The sequence below is a fragment of the Leptopilina heterotoma genome, unplaced genomic scaffold (genome assembly GCF_015476425.1).
Source record: "Leptopilina heterotoma isolate Lh14 unplaced genomic scaffold, ASM1547642v1 Lhet_125, whole genome shotgun sequence".
Classification (NCBI taxonomy): Eukaryota; Metazoa; Arthropoda; class Insecta; order Hymenoptera; family Figitidae; genus Leptopilina; species Leptopilina heterotoma.
The window spans coordinates 162,985-186,862 of NW_025110845.1; the positions used below are offsets into that span (position 1 = coordinate 162,985).

General features: G+C 29.6%; 2 protein-coding genes across 2 annotated transcripts in view; both read left to right on the top strand.

Moving 5' to 3' along the window:
• LOC122512725 (neurochondrin homolog) overlaps positions 1 to 5,555 on the top strand; it is a 28,294-nt gene extending 22,739 nt beyond the window's left edge. Inside the window, exon 2 of the mRNA XM_043628755.1 lies at positions 1,457 to 5,555. Within this exon, the coding sequence (XP_043484690.1) occupies positions 1,927 to 4,176 (2,250 nt within the window). The 5' untranslated portion in view covers positions 1,457 to 1,926 and the 3' untranslated portion in view covers positions 4,177 to 5,555. The remainder of the gene's footprint in view (positions 1 to 1,456) is intronic.
• Positions 5,265 to 21,654, top strand: LOC122512740 (N-acylneuraminate-9-phosphatase). Its single transcript, XM_043628773.1, has 3 exons — positions 5,265 to 5,276; positions 6,497 to 6,980; positions 21,467 to 21,654. The coding sequence occupies exons 1-3, from the start codon at positions 5,265 to 5,267 to the stop codon at positions 21,652 to 21,654; spliced, it is 684 nt and encodes a 227-aa protein (XP_043484708.1).
• Positions 21,655 to 23,878: the final 2,224 nt, after the last annotated feature.

Sequence of the window (23,878 nt, forward strand, 5' to 3'; positions counted from 1 at the left end):
AGAATAAATAAAAAAATATTTTTTTCTTAATCCTCAATATGTGTGGTTATATGTGTGAAAAGAGCCCAGTGTTTTGATGATACATTTTACTAGGAAAAAATAAATGTTGAAAAAACACGCAAAAGTGTTGTATGGTCCCCTTAAAGAAAAATTCATTTTTGAAAAATTACATTAAAAAATCTAAGAAACTATTAAAATATTTAAATTTAGATTTGAAAATTTTGCCTTCCGTTTTGCAAATTAGATGTTTAAGAAACAATTTTATCTACACAAATAAAAATAATGCTTCTCTTTCCCTATAATTTCAAAATAATCGGAAAACCGTTTAACTCGTTACTTCAAAAAAAAACCCGAAAAAACGGTTAACCGGATATTTTAAAATAACCGAATAAACGTATATATAATTGAAGAATGTCAAAATAATCTTTTTACAAAAATTCTTTTGTTTACAATTATTGTAAACAAAAGAATTTGAAAATTCACAAAGAACTTTTTCAAATATTATTTTTATAAAATTGACTTGAAGAAGAATTTTAGTTGAAAATTCTAGAAATGAATAATCGTAATGATGAAAATAATTTTTGAAGAAGTTCCAGTAACAAAGTAGCAAGTTTCATCTTATGTTATCTTTTATTTTTATGTTATTGAATTTCAAAATTTTAAATATCTTAATTTCTATAAAAAAATAATGATTAAATATTTATTTAAAAATCGCAAAATTGTTTATTTTATAAACTATTAAGCATTGATTGAATGTTAACCAATTCTCGTTTATAATATTTTAGGAAACTTGAAGTAATATTGTAAAATTTTTTGACATTTTAAGATGTGAATTTAGACACATGACAACGAAAATAGATTTAGTGTAACGTGAGCCGCTGCCCGATATAGTGCTTTCTTAGTAGATGCTATTTTTGTCTTGAGAAGTTGCTTTAAAGATTTGTTGTACAGACAATCCATGTTTTCATCTTTTATAAAAATTTAATTCTTTCCAACGATAAATATATTTTCATAAACATATTTAAAAAATTTTTAAATTGCAACAACATTCTTAGGTATAAAACAAAGACTTTATTTTTAAACTTAAATATGATTCAATTTTTTTCACTTTTTTATTAATGTTTATCGTACAAAAGTATAATTGATTATTGTTCGTAAATTAATTATTTATTAAAATTTTAAAGAATGGTGAAACTAATTTCTCAACAAATTTTTCACTATTATTATTTTGACAATCTGCGTTTGTGGTTTAATTTATTTAATTGAAATATATCTCAACTATAAAACAGGGTAATAGAATAATCTACTTACAAATTTTTACAATTTATTATTAAGATTGTTGAAGATTTCAAATGAAATTTTATGTTTCTGATAATATGAATTATTTTTATTTTTCATATGTAATAAAGAAAAAGAGTGTCCGGATTCACTTAAAATCGTCATGTTTTTTTTGCAGGACTGTATATCTGCATAAAGCCAGGCAGTTACGTTTCCAAATTACCCGTGAAAGTGTCTAATTTTCCGTGCTCGGTAAGGAAAGCTTGTTTTCTTCACAACATACGGAAGAAGTGTTGTTTACTTCTATCCTTGAGATTCGACACGTTAAAATTAGACTTGGACTCTTTCTTCAAACGCATCAGATTAGGTAAACTCTTCGTTAGTTTCGTTTCTTTCGACGTAGAGAGTGAAACAACTCGCTCTTTATTTCAGTGGAAACTATTTTCGTTCGTCGAAAGTGAGCGTGTTAAAGGGCAAGGCTAGTACGTGGAAGCTTTTAGTTGAGAGTAGTGCCAGTTGGCTTATAGCTGTTGTACGCGCAAGGCATGAGCGTGAATGAAATACGATTTTTCTCATGTTTCGTGAATGATTTGTAGTAAACTTTTCATAATCGCAAACTTTTAATTGATAAATCAAACAGTGCTAACAATGGAGTGTGATAATTCAGACAGTGTTATACCGGAGGGTGTGAAAAAATGCGCCTCTATTCTCAAGATGGTGGAAAGCGATTCAGAAAAATTTGCTGCCCTTTTTATGGTGACCAAGTTAATACCAGGAAAAGATTGTTCTCCGTCATCAAAGAAAATGCTTTTCGAGGCTATTGGTCCAAAATTTCTTCGGAAGTTATTTTTAAGTAATGACGTTCCTGTAGATTGTCCTCCTCAAGTTTATAAATCTGTCGCATTGTCAATTCTTTCTGCGTTTTGTAATGAACCTGAACTAGCAGGACATCCTGATATGATTGGGCATATACCCGCGCTTTTAGAAATTGTATCCCAAGCTGATGAAGATGCCCCAGATGATACTTTAATTATAGTAAGTGAAGCCTACACCTGCTTGCAGTGTATCGCTCGTCAACCTGATGGACAGAAAGCCCTCCTGGAGCAGAAAGCAGTAAAGAAAATGTGTGACATTTTCTCGGAGAAAAGCTTTAAAACCGATGAAGCTTTAAATATCCTCGTTATTCTTGCCAACCGATTTGGATCACAAGCTTGGGATACGATAAATACTTCTTCATTGCATTCAATAATAAACAAAATCGCTCTTGACTTCGACTCTGACAATTCGGAGAGAAAATTTGAGTTATGCTCTATACTATACGAGTTACTTGCTTCTTGTAAAAAAGTCCTAATTGATTCTACAGCTAAGGATCAATCATGGCCAGAGAGTATCAGAAAATGCCTTTCTGAAATTCTTCGTTCGAAAATCGGCAAAAATCAACGGGACCCTGCACTAAAACTTTCTTCGGTAATGCTAGAAATTTTGGGAGTTGACTGGGCGGTAGCTTACGATGAGAAAGAGAAGCTCTATATTCTTCCATTGATTCAACTGGCAGCTATTGAAGTGCGGTTACAATTAGAGGGGAAGCAATTGAAGGCGGTTGTTGCAAAGGCTGATCTTTTAGTCGCTTGTTTTACTGTTTTGGAAATTTCTCTGAATTATATCACAAATGATCAATTAGATTTGGAACAGAATGAGAAACAAGCTTTATATACTTCTTTAAAGGCAGTTTTTTCCGCTGTTCTTAGTCTATTAGTGGCAGTGTCGAAAATGAAGGAAATCAAGGATATTAAGGAGAAGGTCTTTATTTGTGCACTGATCAGGGTTTTGGCTGCTTGGATGGCCCAGGAAACATCTTCAATGCGTTCTCAGGTGTTCGCTGTTTTGCCATATGTTTTGACAGTAGCTAATGATACCTTTTACGCGCATCGGAATAGAAAACTTGCAGAAAAAGCCAAAGCAGGTGCCAAGTCTGACGAAGGAAACTCTTTTGTAGAGCCTGTTAATTATGATCCCATCAGCGATGTTGATGTTTTAAGGCTCATGCTTCCTGCTCTTTGTCATCTTGCAATAGAAGACGAAGGAAGAAAAATTCTTCTGCAGCACAAGCAGGATGAAGTTCTTTTTGAATGCTTGTCCTATCACTGGACAATTGTACACTACAAGAAACCCCCAGTGCCCAAATCAGAACGATTGAAAGCACTCAAAGAACCAGAGAAAGAACTAGAGCCTCACATTTTAGAACAAATGAAGGATTCAAGAGCAGCAATGGTGTCTATTTGCAATGTTCTCATGAATATAACAGTGCTGGAAGCCAAACTTGTTGAGGAGTCAACAACATTCGTCTCTCTGCTTAAGTTCATTTTCACAAATCTACCAGAGCTTAAGCAAATCACGGAGAATTTGGTTCTTCATGGTCATTTGGCTGTTTTAGGTCTGTTGTTATTGAAACAACAGGCGAAACGAGTTAAGAAGAATGATTTTTCAATTTGTCGTTATATACAGGCAACAATAAGATTTCTTTGGGATGCCTACATTGTGGATGAGAGCAACGATCCAACTGAACTCGTCGTAGCGATGTCTTACAAGGAGCATTGGATGGAAATAATGGAACTATGGTTTCTAGGAATGCAAACAATGGCTGGTGTATTGCAAATGATTCCGTGGCTTTCGGAATTTGCTATCGAGTCAGGATGGGCTGAAGGGATTGTCGAAACCTTGAAAAAGGTCAAGATTGGAGGTTTACAACCAAATGTTAAGTCAGCGTATGAAGATTTACTTTGTCACTTGGTTAAGGCTGATCAAAGTGTTGCCGCGGTTTTGAAAAAGTGTGGAGCATTGACAGTTTGTAGAAATCATCGAATGATGGAATTAGGGAAACATCTTTTTGGTGATTAATTATCAATGTTAGAAGTTGACAAAACAGTTTTTTCAGTTTCTTAAAAAGCAGAAGTCGAATTACAGAACTATTGTACAAAATTATTGACAAAAAACGGTTTTTTTTTCTTGAAAAACATAAAATTTGATGAAAAATAATATAATTTGCAATGCATATAAAATTCAAGTTGCTAGTGGCATAATTTAGTTATCAATGAATGAAGTTTCAAGATTATAAAACAAACGAATACAGAGGATTGGATATTGATAATATTGTTTCATAAATACCATATGTAACAAATCTATGTATCTTTTCATTACAAGTGATTATGGTTTTTTTAAAGTCTTGTTTTTTATTTTTGTAGTAACAATATTGATGGTTTTATAAAAATTAAATTTTAAATAAATAAAGCCATTGTATTTAATATAATAATTTATATAATTTCGTAACATGAATCAGAAATAAAAATTCTCTTTTTAACATTTTATTTTATAAAAGTTAACAATTTTTGTATTAAAAAGTATTATTTACCTTAGTAAAAAATTAATCAATTTTTGAATTTTAAACCCATCAATCACAAAGAATTAAGTTGACTTTAATCACTGATGATATTTATGATTAATTTCAGTTAATGCTTAGAAAGGAATAAATAATAATAATAATAAAATATTGCCGAAAATAGCAGTTTGCAACATTTACCATTATTTTTAATCTGTTTGAAAAGTGCGACCAACTACTTTTATTATCATGATTTTTGTTTCTTAATTTAACAATTTCTTTGTTAGAACAAAATATAATTTTATAAATTTGTTACAAAGAAATGATTTTTGTTTAATTTTTCTTTATAAAGTTGGATCAATAAAAGAATGACTGAATTTATTCATATTTTGTAAGATAAAAATTACAAATAGAATCTTCAAGTTAAAGAAATATTTATATTCTAATTACTTTATATATGTCAAGAATAAAATAAAATTAAACTTTTTCGATATTTTTTTTTATAAAAAATGTTTTGTATTATTTATCGTATGTATGTAAGGAATTATAACATGTATTTCGTCATTTTTACGTGAAAATTCATAGACGAAAATTAAATTAAAATATGATAATGTTTCAAGTCGTAGTAAAACTAAACAGTATATTTATAGCTCAGAAGATCACTTCTCAAAATAGCGCAGACAGGCTACAAAATTAGTTATAATTTTTCTAAATGATGATTCAAATTATTTTTAAAAACAATATGTATAAATTCGTTACTAAAGTGCCTAAAAATAATGTTTTATTTACTTAAAGAATGATGTTTTCAAACAAGAAGTTCTGAACGATTCACTATTTGTATACATTTACATGACTGTACAAGAAATTATAAATAAATTATAAATAATTTGAAGCTCAAAAATGGTGTACCTAATGATACGAAAACAATTTATTTAAAAATTTAAATTTATTTCTCCTTCAAAATATTTTTAGAACTTTAATTCTAGTTTAAAAATATTTAAGGGTTTTTTAAAGAGGGATTATTTTAAATATAGGGTAAGAAAATAACGCCCCTGGGGTTATAGTATTTTTATATTTTGTATAAAATATTAACAAATAGACAGTTTCATAAAAATCTTATTCTTCATTACTGGCGCTCATGAAGTAAATTTTTACAATTATTTCGTTTGCTCATTGTCAATTTATTTATTGTATTACAAGACTTGTTAATTAAAGAAAAACAATTGTATATAATGTATCTTATTTTTTCATGGCCTTTCTTCCAATTTTTTAGTGCTCCTATCCAATAGAAGCGAGATGATGAAAGAAATTTTTTTTTTCCTAATGCTAAATATCATGTGAGTCTGTTATTGGCACAACTGATTTTGTTGTGATTACAGTAAAACGCCCATCGATGCCACTTCGAGAGTCCAATTATCGGCTTGAGTATTTGAATGAATCAATACATTGTCTAGGTAATCATTAATATGAATTAAGTGTCCTAATTGACCTATATCCTCTGTCCTTTGAATTTTATCCAAGTTTTAAAAATGTTTATCAATACAAAAAATATTATTTAAAGCATTCAATATTTCACAGTAATAAAAATTTTCCCCTTCTGTTTCCTTATGTATTATTTCCCTTTTTGCTTAAGTATATCAGTTTCACCAATTTAGAGAAATTTGGGTAATTTGCATCGCTATTATTGGACTGCAATATTGAGTGTACTCTTGTATTTTCTCTCCCTTTAAACAAATTTCCTTTTTCCCGTTTGTTATTCATTTAAACGGCATTTTTTAAACTATTTTTCTGTCAATGTAGATCCTCCTAAGTTTTAATTCATTGCTCTTACATGACCAACAGCTTGCTGACGAATTGACACATCAGTACGGAATCCCAAAAGATCAGGCTGTCAAGATCACAACGACGTATCTTAAACAGTTCAGAAAGTGTCCTGAAAATGCAGCATTTACTTTAAACTCTTGGCGAAGCAATCTTTGGTCTAACGCATTAGGAGAACAGAACTCACACCTCACGGGAGCCATCTACGAGCGATGGCTTCAGCTCAGGTACCATTACTTGAGACTTTCCAAAGATACGATTTCAATGTTACATCTAATTAAGAAAAAATATTATCTCGGCCTTATCTCGAATGGACCGTCCAACTCACAATGGGAGAAGATTCGCAAATTACATTTAGAACAATATTTCGATACAATACTCGTATCGGGTGACTTACCGTGGGAGAAACCTGAGGCTCGAATATTTCAAGAAGCTTGTCAGTTTCTTCAAGTTCGCCCAGAGAGTTGCATTATGGTTGGAGACAAATTGGAAACAGATATATTGGGTAAATATTTTACTAGTGGATTTTTATTTTCCAGACCATTGTATTGTTAAGTTACTTAATCAGTTAATTGTCGGCTGGTAGACATTTTGTTTGAAAAATTAGACCGATAGATTTTTTCTTTAGAATATGTTTTATTGATCCTTCAATTTAAAAAAAATTAATAGAGCCGTAAGAAATTCGTTTTAAATTATTGTTTATAACATTTATTACAAATATAGTGCTTTTGACCTATAAAACGTATAATTTCAAATAAGTTTTATTAATCACTTTGAAATTGTCGATTATATATTGATAATATACATAATTATAAATAATAATTTTGCAATATATTGTTCATTTAAAAAAGTATTTGTTTATAAGAAATTGTCTTCTTTTATATTCAAACAACTATCCCAGTAAAAACAAGTTTTTCATTTCATGACCATTTAGCTTCCTCATTAGAATAAACAAATTTCTTCTTAAAAAGCAAAAAAAAGTCCATGACATAAATATAATTTTCAAACTGTTTTCAAATCATTGGTTAAGTTAAAACTTTATATAGGCCACTTGCCTAAATTTTTATTATAGAATAATTATTTCAAAGTAAGATTTCAAAAAATACCAAATTTGAATTTTATGTTAAAAATAAAAATAGCGATTAATTTTATAAATATTGATAAAATGTATACTTTTTATATGGTGTGTTTCATATGAAAACGACATATGATGTCTCAGATTCTTCTCATATTATGAGAATTAAAAGTGATTAGGGTTCTAATGAAGTATACCAAGTAACAATAAAAAAATATTTTTATTTTTCTAGATATTTGCTTTAAAAAATGTTTTCAAAATTTTTTTATTTTGAAAATAACTTTTTTCGCTTTGAGATACAAAAAATTGTTCTGAACATTTTTTGTGCTCAAAATACTTAACTTTCTGAAAAAAATTACTATAAATAAAACTTATTAATTTTAGTTTAATTTGTTTAAATAATAAAATTTGTTTTTAATATTTAAACTCTTTCTCCCTGTTTCTCAGGTCTGAAAAAAATTATTATTATTGATAATATAATAAAACTTTCTCGAAATTTTTAGCTTGGCATTATTTTTTGTTTTTGAGAAAAAAATTTCTAAAGATCACAATGCAAGCGCTCTGCCTAGCGGGGAGCTGTCCGCCATGTGTAAAGAGACACCACTTTTGGAATTATTATTGATTAAGATAAGAAATGTTAATTTGTACATTAAATATATTTTTAATTTTTAATAATTTAACAAAAAACGGTATGCTGACCCTGAAAGTTCAAGAAGACCCACGAGTGATTTTATCTTAAATTATATTGATACCAGCTTTGCTGCTAAATAAAATCAGTTCGAAGCATCCTTTCCTTTTTTATTCCTTTGATATTTGAGGATGTAAATAAATTACATTAAATTATTTCATGTTTTTAAAAGTAATGAGATGGTTGTACCTCACAGGGGAGGAAAAGGCAGTGGTCTTCTTTTTTCGAACGTTGAAAGAAATTTTTTGTTAAATTATTAAATATTAAAAATATATTGAATGTACAAATTCACATTTCTTTATTTATTCAATAATAAATACAATAGTTGCGTCCGAGGTTGCGTCTCTTTACACCTGGCGGACAAATCCCCGCTAGGCGGAGCGCTTGCATTGTAATCTTTAGAAATTTTTTTCTCAAAAACAAAAAAAAAACGCCAAGCTAAAAATTTCAGGAAAGTTTTATTATATTATTAACTAGCTGTCGTACCCGTCTTCGACTGGTTTACTACCTATACATTAAACAGTATGTCTACCAAACTGGAAAACTGGATAATAGCCGGGAATTTAATTTGACTAGGAAAAAATAATAATTAGTTACCATTACCTATTTCATTAGGAAAATATTACTATTTGAATCAGTGCCTGACTTTTGTCAACACTATTTGTCAATTTTTGGTACTGTAATTAATGTATTAAAAACTAAGGGGTCATTCACATATTACGTGATAAATATTTTAGGTATTTTAGACCCCCTCCCCCCCTGCGTGATACTTTTTCTATAGTTTAGTATAGAAAATTTGTTAAAGCGTGATACTTAGCTGACCCCCCTCCCACCCCTAAATGTATCATGTAATATGTGAATGACCCCTAATTCAAAATTTCCACCAGTTTTTGGAGTTATAGTAGAGTTTAATTTGAACTAATTGTATCGCAAGTAGACCCTACGTTATGACTGATAAAATATAAAAAAGACCTATATTGTAGGCTGATAGTAGGGCTTAAATTTTTACTCGGATCTGTTTTCATAATTATTACATAAATAAAAGTGAAAGTAAAAAGCAATTTTTTAAAATCGAATTAATATAATAAAACTTTTTTTAATTTGATAAGAAAATTCACGATTTGGCATATTCCCAGTTTTTCCCGGTCAAATTAAATTCCCGGATTATTAAATTTCCCGGAATTAAATTCCCTTTTTCAGGGTTGGTATACTGAGAAAAAAATGCTATTGAATCAATGACATATTTGTTTGTCGCAATAAACGGCATATTCAATATCGTTCGAATACGATGACAGGACAAAAAGTCCAAACCAAAAAATCTTGTCCGAAATGTCCAAGAAAGAAAGTCCAAGGATACAAAAGTCCAACAGTAGAAATCTCCAAAATAAAGAAGTCCAAAATAAACAATAAAGAAATATGGGGCAAAATTCCTCAACTGCCCAGGTCAAAAAATTAATTTTCTCGAAACTTTGCTAAAATGTTACTATTAGCAGTAGAAATGTAAATATAAATTTTATTTGAATTGATAAAATATTTTTTGAGTTATGGAGTTTCAAAATTTTGATTTTTTGAAATTTTTTTTTTCGGTTTAATATATTGATAAGTAAAATTTATCAAATTAAAAGTATAAATTAAATTAAATTAAAAGTATTTTACATGGCTTATAGGAAAAAAGGCAAGCTTTCGATTGGGATAGGTTAGAAATAAATTAAAAACACCGATTTTGAGATATATTGAAATTAATTATATATATACTGTTGGTTCAATAACATGTGCTATTGATTATTGCACTGTAGATTTAAATAAATTTTTTATAATATTATTACAGAAGTTTTAAGTGTTAACAGAAAATGCTATAATATCAAGAAATGCATTTCTTAGATATAATTAAATCTGTTATAAATTTAATAGCATGTACTAGTGATTTAATTTCTATCTTATTTTGAATCAATAGCACATGCTATCAATTTTAAAGTACATGAACAAGAATTTATAGTATGACGCTATAGTTTCAATGATCAAAACTGTTGCTTTTATAAAAAGAATGTTTTAAGAAATAAACATATCTTTGCTCTTTTATACAACTGAATCTTATTTCAAGATACACTTTTTTGAAGTTTTGCACACAACATACACAATTTAAGATATAAATTCACAACTTGACTTATACATAAATTCATAATTTATCACAATATAAACTTAACACTATTTAACATTACACATGCATACAAACAATCATAATACATTTAAATGTTGATTTAAATTTCCTTATATACAAAACTGATGAAATTATCACCGCTTGTGAGAAAAAAAATTAATTTTTCAAGTAGGCATAGCAAATATTCAGTGAAAAAAATGTTTAATAACCTAATTACCTTATTTTATAAATCTTCTTTAATCTTTATTTTTATCATTGCACGGTACTGTTAATTTTATAGCATGGCACTGTCAATTCTATAGCATCTGTTTTTGAACGTATTTGAATACATCTTTTATAATAACAAAAGCACGTGCTATTGTTTCAAAAGCATATTTCATCGTCTAAAATACACATCTATACAAACTGTAAATACTATTTAATAATTTAACAAAATTTTATTTAAAATAATGGCAACAATTATTTCAAACTAACTAATATTTTTTGAATAAAATTGTATCAACCCTACATCTCAACCATTTTACATATTTCATTAGACAACATTATGGTTCTAGTTCTAAATTGAGGAGCTGGATTGAAGAACCGGCTCTTCGCTCGGACCGCAAACGCTAATATCAGTCATTGAACTGGTTATTTGTATTACAAGAGGCCATTAAAACAAAAAGAAGAAGAAGAAGCTAATATCAGTCGGGTGGCAGTGAGCGCCTCTGGGCCACTCACTCCTACCCGACTTGTAATAGCGCGTATAATCCGAGCGAAGAGCCGGTTTCGTCGATCCAGCTCCTCAATTATGAATTATTATAATTTAACAAATATTTTCTTAATTCAATACAGAAATTATTCTCTCAACAAAATTAAATTCAATAGCATTGGTGCTATTGTAGTAGAAATGAATGCCTGGATCCATCGATGGCCCATCCCTGGAAGCCACATTTCACCCATGGGCCATCCGTGGAAGCCATCCATGGCCCATCTGAGTTTTGAAACCTTGCGCCGCACGTTTTCCCGACGATTACAAATTTAATAATTATTTATCCAAACATTACTCGACGTCATTTTTCGCCGCCCTGGTTGTTTGGTTGTTAGGAATCATAACCAAGAGCGTAAATAATACAATTATTAATATTTAAGAGGTTAAATAATATTATTTTTATTGAATTAATTATTAGAATAAAAAAGTTTGTATAATTTCTAACCTCCGTTAAAAATACTAACCCATTCATACGATAATTTGTTCACTTAAAAGGTATTATCTCCGGGAGGGTTTTAATAATAAGAATAATTTTTACCATTTTCAAATACAATATAAGGATGTCTCATTCTAACCTTTTCTTATTGTGTTCTAGGTATAAAAACAACGTCATCTACCCTACTAAAAATAAAATCACAAAACGACAGAAATTTAGTCAGAATCTCTGACGTTTTTAGGCTGCATTTGTTACGATTGCAGCCACAGAACGTCAGGCTTGAGTCATGTTTAATCAGAAAGCTTCAAAAGTAGTCAGGTTTTTTTATACAAAGTCTACACCCTTTTTTACCTGGAAAAAGGTCAACTGACCGTCATAAAATTGAAGGGAAATCTTTTTATTTGTTTATATTCATATTTATTTAAACATTATACTTGTTTTTTATCGACTTAGAATTCATCTAACAATATATGCTCTTATTATGCATGCAGTATATCCTTTAGAACTTAAATTCAAAAATGATATCCTTTTTTATTTAACAATTACGGTTTTCGAGATACGTTACAGTTTCCTTAAAAAAATGATTTTTATAATAAATTTTAGATATTTGTAATTGTGGAGATTTCTAGATTTTGAATTTATATTCATTTTACTTGAAATTTTAAAATTGCAAAACTTTTGAGCAATAAAAATTAGGTTAGAGACCCGAACCTCGTAACAATAGACCCGCAATTCTATTGTGAAAAAAGGGCTACGCACAAATTTCAAGTTTTAACGGTACTTTACATTTACCGGCTATATTTCGGTGAGGGGCTGTAAATAAAAAAAAAGATTTCAATGCTCAATAATCACAATCCATAAACATCAGGATTCAACAGGAGCATAAAAAATCCTTTAGTCAGAATTAACCAAAAGCTTCATGAATCGTCAAAGTAGTCACAAAACATCAAAATTTCTGACGTTTTCTCTTTATTTCTGATTTTATTTTTAGCAGGGTACAAGAAAGTTTTGTCAAATTAAGAGAATTATACCTTTCCAAGTGTAAATAGATGATTGTCGTCATCCTGACCGCTTTTTATTGTGCTGTAGGTTAGAAAACAACGCCATCTTCGAAGAACTCTTTATAAAATAACAGAATCTTACAACTCCAAATGAAAGTAAAAGGTCGCCGTCATCCTGACCACTTCCCATGGTGATTTTAGTTTGAGAACGTCATCTTCGGGAAGTTTAGAGAAAATTGGAAATTTACATCCGTTTCACCGCAAATTCTTGGTTATCGTTATATAAACCACAAATCATATTAATACCTATTCAAAAATTAAAAATAACCTCCCAGTAAAAAAATTCGATACACGGATCGCGGAGTTCGTATACGAGCTCGGTAGCTCGTATGAGAAATATGAGAAATCTCTCATATGAGCCTTTTCCGTAATGAGAAGTGTATAGATGCTTGTATACGAGGTGACTTTTAAAGCATTTTTATTAATGTAACACTATTTTAAAGTAAATGTAGATAATAGAAATGAATTTTCTCATCTAAAACAAAGTTAAATTCATAAGGGAAATGAAGTTTTAAGAAAAAAAGGATAATTTTGTTAAAAAAATTTATTCACACTGAAAAAGATTAGAATTTGATAATTCCTTGTTTCTCTTACTTACCGACATTAGATATTTCTCGGATGCGGTAAGCACGATTTTGGATTAAATTTAATTATTTTATATAAGAACATTTATATAATAAATAAATAATAATATATTATTAATTAGTAATGAAGAAAAACTTATTTATTCTACCGCTAATACAAAATCGTGCTTACTGCATCCGAGAAATATCTAATGTCGGTAAGTAAGAGTAGCAAGGAATTATCAAATTCTAACCTTTTTTCAGCGTGAATAAATTTTTTGAACAAAATTATCCTTTTTTTCTTAAAACTTCATTTCCCTTATGAATTTAGCTTTGTTTTAAAAGAGAAAATTCATTTCTATTATCTATATTTACTTTAAAATAGTGTTACATTAATAGAAATGCTTTAAAAGTCACCTCGTATGAGAGATTTCTCATATTTCTCATACGAGCTACCGAGCTCGTATACGAACTCCGCGGTCCGTGTATCGAATTTTTTTTACTGGGCTTATCTTTCTTAATTTCATCCATTAAGACAATTTAGTTTTTTCCGTGTATGTGTACAAAAAATTAAACAAAGTAAAATTTTAAATAAATAAAACACTTTTATCAAGTAAGATAGATTTATGCAATGTTTTGTAATTGTCAAATGAAAACTTTCAAATATTATGTTTACTACACAACATTTGCAAAAATAAATAATAATCATTTTCTATTTATAAAAATTCTTTGTATTATATGCAATTGGAGGGGTGAAATTCTCTCATTTTATAAAAATTTCCTCGAAAATGACGTTGTTTTCTAACCCAGAACACCATAGAAAGTTGTTGGAATGACGGTGATCATTAATTTTCACTTAAACGTGTAAAATTATTGTACTTTAATAAAAATTCCTTGAAGATGTCGTTTATTTCTAACCCAGAATACAATAGGAAAAGGTCAGGATGATGGCATCCTTATTCTGTATTTGCAAAAGGTAACAACTATTCTCCTATTTATCAAATCCCACACCGAGATAAAAAATTTCTCCTGACTAAACTATCGCAAGAAAGTGTTAGGATTTTTCCCGGAGATTAGAAATAGTAAAAAAAAGTCTTAATTCTGAAGAATAGATTCATAAATTAGTATATTAAGCAACAAGAGGAGAAAGGCAGCCATTTCTTTACGGTGATTTTTGTGACACGAGTGGAGGTCGAGGGCGCCGTAGGCGCCCCGAGACCTCCACTCGTGTCACAAAAATCATCGTAAAGAAATTGGCTGCCTTTATTCTCGTGTTACTTACGATATTTTTTATTCCTAATGCACAAAAGCGGCGATTTCAGATAGCAGACGACAGGGAGTAAAAGTCATTCACTTGTTCGATTTGTATGAAAATGGCGGCCGATTTCTCCCTTGGGCAAGAAAAATGCATGTGAACAGCTAATTTTCTTGCCCTTGGGAGAACAAGGCCGCCATTTTCATACGGTCGAAGAAATGAATGACTTTCCTCCCTGTCGGCTGCTATCAGAAAGCGCCGTTTTTGTGCATGTGGGATAAAAAAAATATTTTACATCATAAATATTGGTGACTGCATTATTTATGCTTTCATGTGCGTATTTTAATAGATAGATAACCCCGGCGTCGAAAAATGGTGGTGAATAATGTTTAGATAAATAATTATTCAATTTGTAATCGTCGGGAAAAACCGCGGTGCAAGGTTTTAAAACTCAGATGGCCATGGATGGCTTCCACGGATGGCTCATGGATAACCTGTGGCAAAGCTGGGGAAATTTCTACTTGAGTATATATGCGTTCCGACGATTAAAGTGTGCGTTACTTTATATGTACGTTAGGCGATTAGATTAGGTTGCCTTTAAATTAAGTTATCAAGCTAAACTAGATTTTTACCTTACTCATCAGTATGAGATGGCGACATTCTATACCTGTCACTTACATTTGACATTGTTTTTTCAGTGAAATCTGATTTTTAAATTTTGATCAACTGACTACTAAATTTTAAAACTTTTAACAATCAATAAGTCTTGTAACGTTTTTCTTACTTTTGATATATTAAACGCTACAAAAATGGCGACGTTGACAGGAACAAAACTTGGGTCGGTGAGTTCCACACTTTGAACTCCCCGACGACCCCCGATGACTCGTTTATTTATTTTAGGGTGCTTCCCTGGAGCCAGGTGGGAAAATCTACCCGAATCTTGGTTGTCCCGCGCTGCCCTCGGTCTAGCTCGACTTTACAAGGATTTTCTCAGGCGTGTGTGAAAATAACCCGGAATAAGGGAAACTGCAGCTGCACACTAACCGTCAGGTGCTGCCATCCGTGCTTCGGTGATCGTGGCGACAACTCGCTTCTCGTCACTGGCCCCTCAGTTTGATATTAGGCCGCCTTCCGAATTGTGAGCCGTAATGCAATATATTTGAAGTGTGAATTTCCGGTTTTAATACAAATTTATAAATTTCAGTTTGCCGTGAAATCCCAATCGGGTATAATTTACAAAAATATTTGAGACTTTCACGTCTTTGAAACATGGAAAATTCTATTTCCACATTATATTCTACAAGGTGTACGAAATATTGATACCGCCGCAGTTTTTCCCCACTTTAGTAGTCAATTTACTAAAAACACATAGTGAGTTTAACAAAAACTGGTATACAAAGTTTCTCTGTGCGGGAATTAAATTGTCTATAAAAAGAGGTCACCCTGAACATAATAAGACAAGCAGCAAACATATCATTTCAAATTCCCTAAAAATTTAAGTCAATTTTAAGAGCAGTTTTGACCTACATGCCAAAACTTTTATATGATCCGTTTGAGAAATTTTGACTCAGCTTTAAATGACTTATAATTTATAAATGAATCTTAATTTTTTTAGCCAATGAAAATTCACGATTTCACTAACCCAAGACATCGACTTTTAATTAATTTGAAAACAAAAATTGAGCACCTGGATCGTAGAAGGGCACGTAAATTTTTCTCGGCCGAAATCGAAATCCCCTGGACACTCAAAATTCAACTTCTGAATTTAGACATTTTAAATATACATCTTTATAGAAAATTTCATTGCGCATATTTTTTTCTTATGAAAATTTTTTGTATCTATTACCGTTTTCGAAATATTTGAGAAAAATTGATTTTTTGAAAACTGCAAATTTAATGACATTTTTCACTTCAACTCGCGATAATTCAGATGATTTTAAAAATTTTTCAATGTACCAAAAAAGAAAATACGTCTAAAGATATTCTACGAATGATAAAAAAGGAAAAAAATTATTTTTTTTATAAACAAAATTGTTATTAATTTTTTTCTATATTAATGTAAAAAACATAAAATACAATCTTCTCGGCTCTCGTTTAACGGGCGAATTTTAAGTAACAAAGAACTTTCAGTGAGAAAGTTGTTCATTATGGACCAAAGAAGTTTTCTGGAAAATCACAGGGTTAATAATTAATTAGTGTTGAAATGGTGAATGTTTAAAGTTGATACCGTCCGAACGTGTGGCACGCGCGATGGCCATAACCTATGAAACGACACTCCCAAGCCTCCCAAGCACCTGTGGCGAGTGACGCGTGCTACACATTCGGACGGTATCAACTTTAAACATTCACCATTTCAACACTAATAAATTATTAACCCTGTGATTTTCCAGAAAACTTCTGTGGTTCATAATGAACAACTTTCTCACTGAAAGTTCTTTGTTACATAAAATTCGCCCGTTAAACGAGAGCCGTGAAGATTGTATTTTATGTTTTTTACATTAACCACTTGAGCGGCAGTGCGTCAGAATTGGCGTCAGCGTGCAAGTGACAGAAGCGGCAAAAATGCGTAAAAGGCGTCAAAATTTGACTACTATTTTCTCATTCTGTAAGGAGATTTATAATATCACAACAAAGTATTTTTCTTTTTTAAAGTAAATGAGCAGATTTTTAAACAAAAAAATGCTTTTTTAAATATTTCGATTTCGTGAAGAAAAATTGGACTTTTTGTGGTAGAAATTGAAACGCCACTAATATCAAACTATTGAATATTGTTAGCTTTGATCCTTGAAAACTTATTTAAATATTTTAAAAAACATTTTTTTTGCTTACAGGTCTGTTCTTTCACTTTAAGAAAGAAAAATACTTTGTTGTGATATTATAAATCTCCTTACAGAATGAGAAAATAGTAGTCAAACTTTGACGCCTTTTTCGCATTTTTGCCGCTTCTGTCACTTGCACGCTGACGCCAATTCTGACGCCCTGCCGCTCAAGTGGTTAATAAAGAAAAAAATTAACAACAATTTTGTTTATAAAGAAAATAACTTTTTTCCTTTTTTATCATTCGTAGAATATCTTTAGACGTATTTTCTTTTTTGGTACATTGAAAAATATTTAAAATCATCTGAATTATCGCGAGTTGAAGTGAAAAATGTCATTAAATTTGCAGTTTTCAAAAAATCAATTTTTCTCAAATATTTCGAAAACGGTTATAGATACAAAAAAATTTCATAAGAAAAAAAGATGCACAATGAAATTTTCTATAAGGATGTGTATTTAAAATATTAAAATTCAGAAATTGAATTTTAAGTGTCTAGGGGATTTCGATTTCGGCCGAGAAAAATTTACGTGCCCTTCTACGATCCAGGTGCTCAATTTCAATAATAGAGTAGAGGTACCCAAGCTGGACATTTCGTTTAAAATTTTTGTATAAAGTAGCAGCACCTTATGCTTTTTGTTATTTTTGTTGTTAGTATAGACGAAGTATTTGAGGCAAAATTTGTTATTTTAATTTTGGATTTTCAACGGATATTTCTAGTTAAAATACTATTATGTATTGTACAATAATATTATAAAATGATTTTTCCGATATTTTGTTTGAATACAAATTTTTTCTGGGGCTTAAAAAATTGTGGCATGGACCCTAAATGGTTTAGGGTTTAGGTTTTTGTTTCTGACCTCTGATTCGTAATTAGCGACTTCAAAACCCCCGAGTAACCAGTTTGAAATGATTCTGATAAATTTTTACGGACATACACTACCGTCCACGAGTATCAGGACGATTACACGCAACTCTATAAAAAAACATGCCATCACTTTTTCAATCATATCTCGGAAATGAAAGGAGATACAAAAAAAAAACTTAAATACTTTTAGAAAGCTGATTAAATTCTGCGTAAAATAAGCCGTCTTTGAAGTCATTTCGTTAATTATTTTTTAAGTTGTAGAGTAAGAAAGAAATAAACAAAATTATCAAATTTTCTCATTTTTGTCTCTTGACTTCAACTTTTTCAAAAATCTAGAAAAAATTAGATAAAATTTTTCTAAAAACACAGAAATCTTCGTTAGAATTTCAGCTTTAAAATAAGCCTTCGGAAATTAAAAAAGGTTAATCCGTCTTCGATATATCATTAAGCCTGAAATGGGTTTTTATAAAAAGTTCCTGCACTCGAAATTTTCTTGTCAATTTTTGATAATTTTTAAAATTGTAAAAGTTACGCTATATTGAATTTTTTGACATTTATTTTTTTAAATATTAATATTTCCGAAGCCTTTCATCGGATTTTGATAAAATTTACATATGTTATACCTGAAATCATACCTTTTATAATTGTTGTATGTATAATGAAATTTTTTTTTACTTTGGACCAAAACAATAAAAAAAAATTTTTGAACCGTTTTTACTGGAAGGGGACCGATTTTCGAGTATTTTTCGATATACCTATAATAAAATATTCCTTATAATTTCACCTTTATTTTAAGACCAAAAAACTATATAAGTGAAAATTTTAATAATTTACACAAAGCTTTCAGCAATCGACAAATTTGCCAAAAAAATTTAAAAAATAAAATTTTTTTGTCAATTTTTTAAACTCTTGCATATTTTCAAAAAAAATTTAATAGTATATTAAGCAACAAGGGTATAAAGGCAGCCATTTGTTTACGGTGATTTTTTTACTCGTGTCACAAAAATCACCGTAAACAAATTGGCTGCTTTTATTCCCGTGTTCCTTACGATATTTTTTATTCCTAATGCACAAAAGTGGCGATTTAAGATAGCAGACGACAGGGAATAAAAGTCAGTCACTTGTTCGACTTATATGAAAATGGCGGCCGTTTTCTCCCTTGGGCAAAAATAACGCATGGGATCAGCGGTTATGTTTGCACATGGAAGAAAATGGACGCCATTTTCATATGGTCGAACAAATGAGTGACTTTACTCCCTGTCGTCAGCTATCTAAAAGCGCCATTTTTGTGCATGTGGGTTAAAAAATAATTTAAAACTTTTATAGGTGTTATCATTCAAGTCTCACCTTTAACTTAAAATTAAATTAATTAATTAATATAGGTAATTGTAAAGCATTGTAATGTCATGAAATGCTAATGAAAAATTTACTTTGGACGAATAAAAGAAAATAAAAAAAATTGGATGATCAAACTTTTAAATATATTATTAAATAATGAAGGTGGCCCACAATTCCCCAATCTCACCTTAAAAAATATTAAAATTAAAAATTAAAATATATGATATAGTCTGTTTATTATTGTAACGGTGGATAATACCGTCTCTTAATTCAGAAGAGAATATAAGAGAAATCCCTTCCAAGCTTGCGTAACTGTGATGTATGTGTATATTCGGTTTGCGTCTTCGAGGTCCAGGGTTCGATCCCCCCTTGCGTGTGAGATTTATGAATCATAATTCAATATGTTCTATGTTAAATATTAATAATTCTAAGTCAAAGGTAACTTTAAATAATAAATAATAATATGAAAATAATAATGAAAGAAAAATATAATAATATTGCTTCCTCATAAGGAAGCTTTGCATTCGTGACGATTTTCAATTTTTCAAAAGAAGGTTATATGGACTCATTTTCATCTATTACATATGTATATTCAATTCTGAGCAAATATCCAGATGTATGTGTGTGTATGTGTGTATGTGTGTGTGTATGTCACAAAAATTGTGTACAAATTATCTCAAACAAATTTTGATGGATTGTCTTGAAATTTTGCATGTTTATTGCAGTCATTAATACCTAAAATCTGACACAAGGATTTTCAAAAATATCTAAAAAAAAATTTTTATACAATTTTTTTAAAATTCAAAAAAAATTTTTTTTGTATTTTTGTAAATAATTTTTTTATTTGTTAATATTTTAATTAATTATTCTCAAAATTACATTCCTGACAAGAAAACGAATCGATTGATGTATACAAAGTACATTTTTTATCAAAATTTATAAAATTAATAGAAATTTTTCTTTTTCACAAAAAATTCAAATTTTGTATTTTTTCATAATTTATTTAATATTAATATTTTTAAATGATTATTCTATCATAAAAAAAGAAGCAATTTGCATATGAAATAGAGGTGTGCATTTAATCGAGTCGAACCGAACATTAATCGACTCGACAACAGAAAATTCGAATCATTTCGAATTGCAAAAGTTTGCAAACCGCAATATAATTACATTTAATTTATGAATATATCTTGCTGCATCAAAAAGAAATTTCCTTAAGAAGAATGTATGCTTTGATTGTTATGCTTTTGAAAAATCATAATTTGGTTTTCATGGAGATTTGTACCAAAAATGAAGTAATGAATATATTATTAACTTTAGTAAATATTTTATATGTTTGATTGGATTCTATCCCGATTCTATGCGATAAATTTAATTTTATACATATGTTTAGATGGAGTTTGCTAAAATTTTGTAAGTGAATTACGTCACGAATTTATATTTTATATGTTGAGGAAGCTAAATGGTCATGAAATGAATAACTTGTTTTTTTAAACTCACTCAAGTCTCATTTAACCATAGAAAGTCCAAGGGGCCTACCAGCAGACCAATCACAGGCTTCACGGTCTGTCCCCTATTTCCCTACACGGAAAAAATTCCGGGACATTAGATGCGCCGAGGACAGTGTCAACAGCAGTACATTTCATTTTGCACGTCTGAGGTGCCATTTCGAGATATCAGACGTACATAATGCACGTCAGATACTCCAAACTGGCACAGATGGCGTGCAAAATAAATGTAGAAGAAAATTTGACACAACCTGTACATCTGACGTGCTGGAACTTTTTCCGTGTAAAAGTCCCCTTTTTAATTTTGGCCCCTATTTCGCCTAAAATACTTTTTAGGGTCACTGTGAAGCCTAGAATCACCATCACCTTAGGGTGATGATCACTGAGTAGGTTCTATTATTATTTTTATTTCATTTGTCACAAATAATTTAATAAATTGTTTTATAAAAATTAAAGTACTTTTTCAATATTTCAGGTGGCATTGAAGCAGGTTTTGCTTGTACCATCTGGATTCCGATAGCAGAAAAGTCTCGCCTTTCCAGTGAAGACCCTAAACCCAATTATACCATCAAGAATATTTGTGATCTGTCGAAAATCTTAAATCGGGGTCCTGATGCACCTGAGTTGGAGGATTGCTCTTCAAATGCTTCCGATGGAATGTGACAATATCATTCAATCTATAAGAATGTCAAATTTTTGGATATTTGGTGGATATTTTTACAGAAAAAATCAAGTGCATTAATTGTTTATGAAAGGGAACTTCGTAAACAAGTCAAGACAAGGCTCTTATTAGTTTTTAAAAGTTTTTACGCTTGTTATTATAGCGTGCCTTTTTCCATTTGTAGAATAATGGGGGTAGGAATGGTGTACTGAAAGTCTTATTTTAGGAAGAGCGATTTTATGATTGTGTTAATTCTTGTCATTAGTAGTTGAATATACTAATAAACAATTTAGTTGAAATTAGTTTCTTGTTTACTTCTAAGTATAAGTGTCCAAATTCTGTAACAATTTCATTTTGTTGATAATTAAAGCCATTAGATGCAGTTTTGACAAAAAATAGATTATAACATTCATAACACAGGCACAAAAAAAATTAAAATTGGTCTGTTTATTGAACCAACCTAGATGTTTTATCGTATTTTTGCCCGCTGAAAACGAATATGAAGTCAGAATTGCTCCATCACGCTCTGTTCTTTTTTAAATCGAAAAAACTACCCTTAATTGTACAAATTCATAGTTTAAAGTAAAAAAAATTAAATAGCAGATTGTGTTGCAAAACAGAACAATAAATTTATGTTCTTCTGTTACAACAACTAAGAAACAATGTCAAAATTAAAACATCACCCTCTTTTTTAAATAAAAAACTACCCTTAAATGTAAGTAAAAAGAAAAGGAAAAAAAATGATTCGTGAGTGTTGGGTTGGAAATAAGATACAGAAATATATGGTAAAGTTATTTTTATTTATTGCAGAAAAATTTGAGGGTGGTGATTGAATTCTGTCGCTGCTTTTTAGTTGTGGGAACAAAAATACAGAAACGCATGCTTCTGTTTAAAAAATTTTTTTTCATTTCTTTCTAGTTAACTCTGGGTTCTTCTTTTTAAGGGTAGTTTTTTATATAAAAAAATTGAAGGGTGATGGAGCAATTTTTATACTTTTTTGAATTATTAAAACAAAAATACATAACGTATGCTTCCATTTAAGAAGTTAATCTTTTTTTATTTTTTTCCTGTCAAGTCTAAGTTTATCCTCTTAAGGGTAGTTTTCTTTAATTTAAACAAAAAGTTGGAGTGTTTTTTAGTTGTTGTAAAAGAAGTTCATAAATATATTGTTTTGTTTTAAAAAACAATCTATTTTTACATTTTTTATTACTTTAAACTTTGAATTTGTACATTTAAGGGTAGTTTTTTTATATTTAAAAAAAGCAGAGGCTATTAATTGGAGCAATTCTAACATTGTTTCTGAGTTGTGGTAAGAAAAGTGTATATATTTATTGTTCTGTTTTACAACATAATCTGATATTTAATTTTTTTACTTTAAACTTTGAATTTGTACATTTAAGGGTAGTTTTTTCGATTTAAAAAAACAGAGAGTGATGGAGTAATTCTGACTTTATATTCGTTTTCAGCGAGCAAAAATACTATAAGACAGGTAGGTCTGGTTTAATAAACAGACCACTTTTATATTTTTCTCTAGCATATTTTTTAAAAATTGCAGAAAAAGTTTAAAACTTATATATATATATATATATATATATATATATATATATATATATATATATATATATATATATATACATCTTTAATTTAAAACTAAAAGAGTTAAAAATTCTTATTAGATTCGCGAGATATCATTACAAATGTCCGAGCATGTTTTTGGACAAATGCATTGAATTTGTCGATTTTGTACTGTTACTGATTGAAAATTCTCGTACGTTTATAATCATATCTCGCGAACCGAATATAATTTTTCAACTGAAATTAAAGATGATAATCAAATAATGACACCTATATAAGTTTTAAATTTTTTCTCTAATTTTTTCAAAACATGACAGAAGTTAAAAAATTCCCAAAAATCTTTTGAGGTTTTTTTAATTTATCGATTTCTAAAATCTTTGTGTAATTTATTAAAATTTTTAATTGTATATCATTTAATAATAATATTTATAAGAATATTAAAGAATATTATAAGCGAGAATGGTAAATTAATAAGCTTTGGAATGGTAAATTTACTAAAATGGTAAATTTTTTTACTAAAAAATCGTGATTTAAAGATTGGAACAATCAATGAATCAATGAAATTTTCTTTAGAGTAGTAGTGTTTACAATTTTTTGTCTTTTAATTTCCAGCTACTCATTATATTGATCAATATTACTAAATCATCTTCA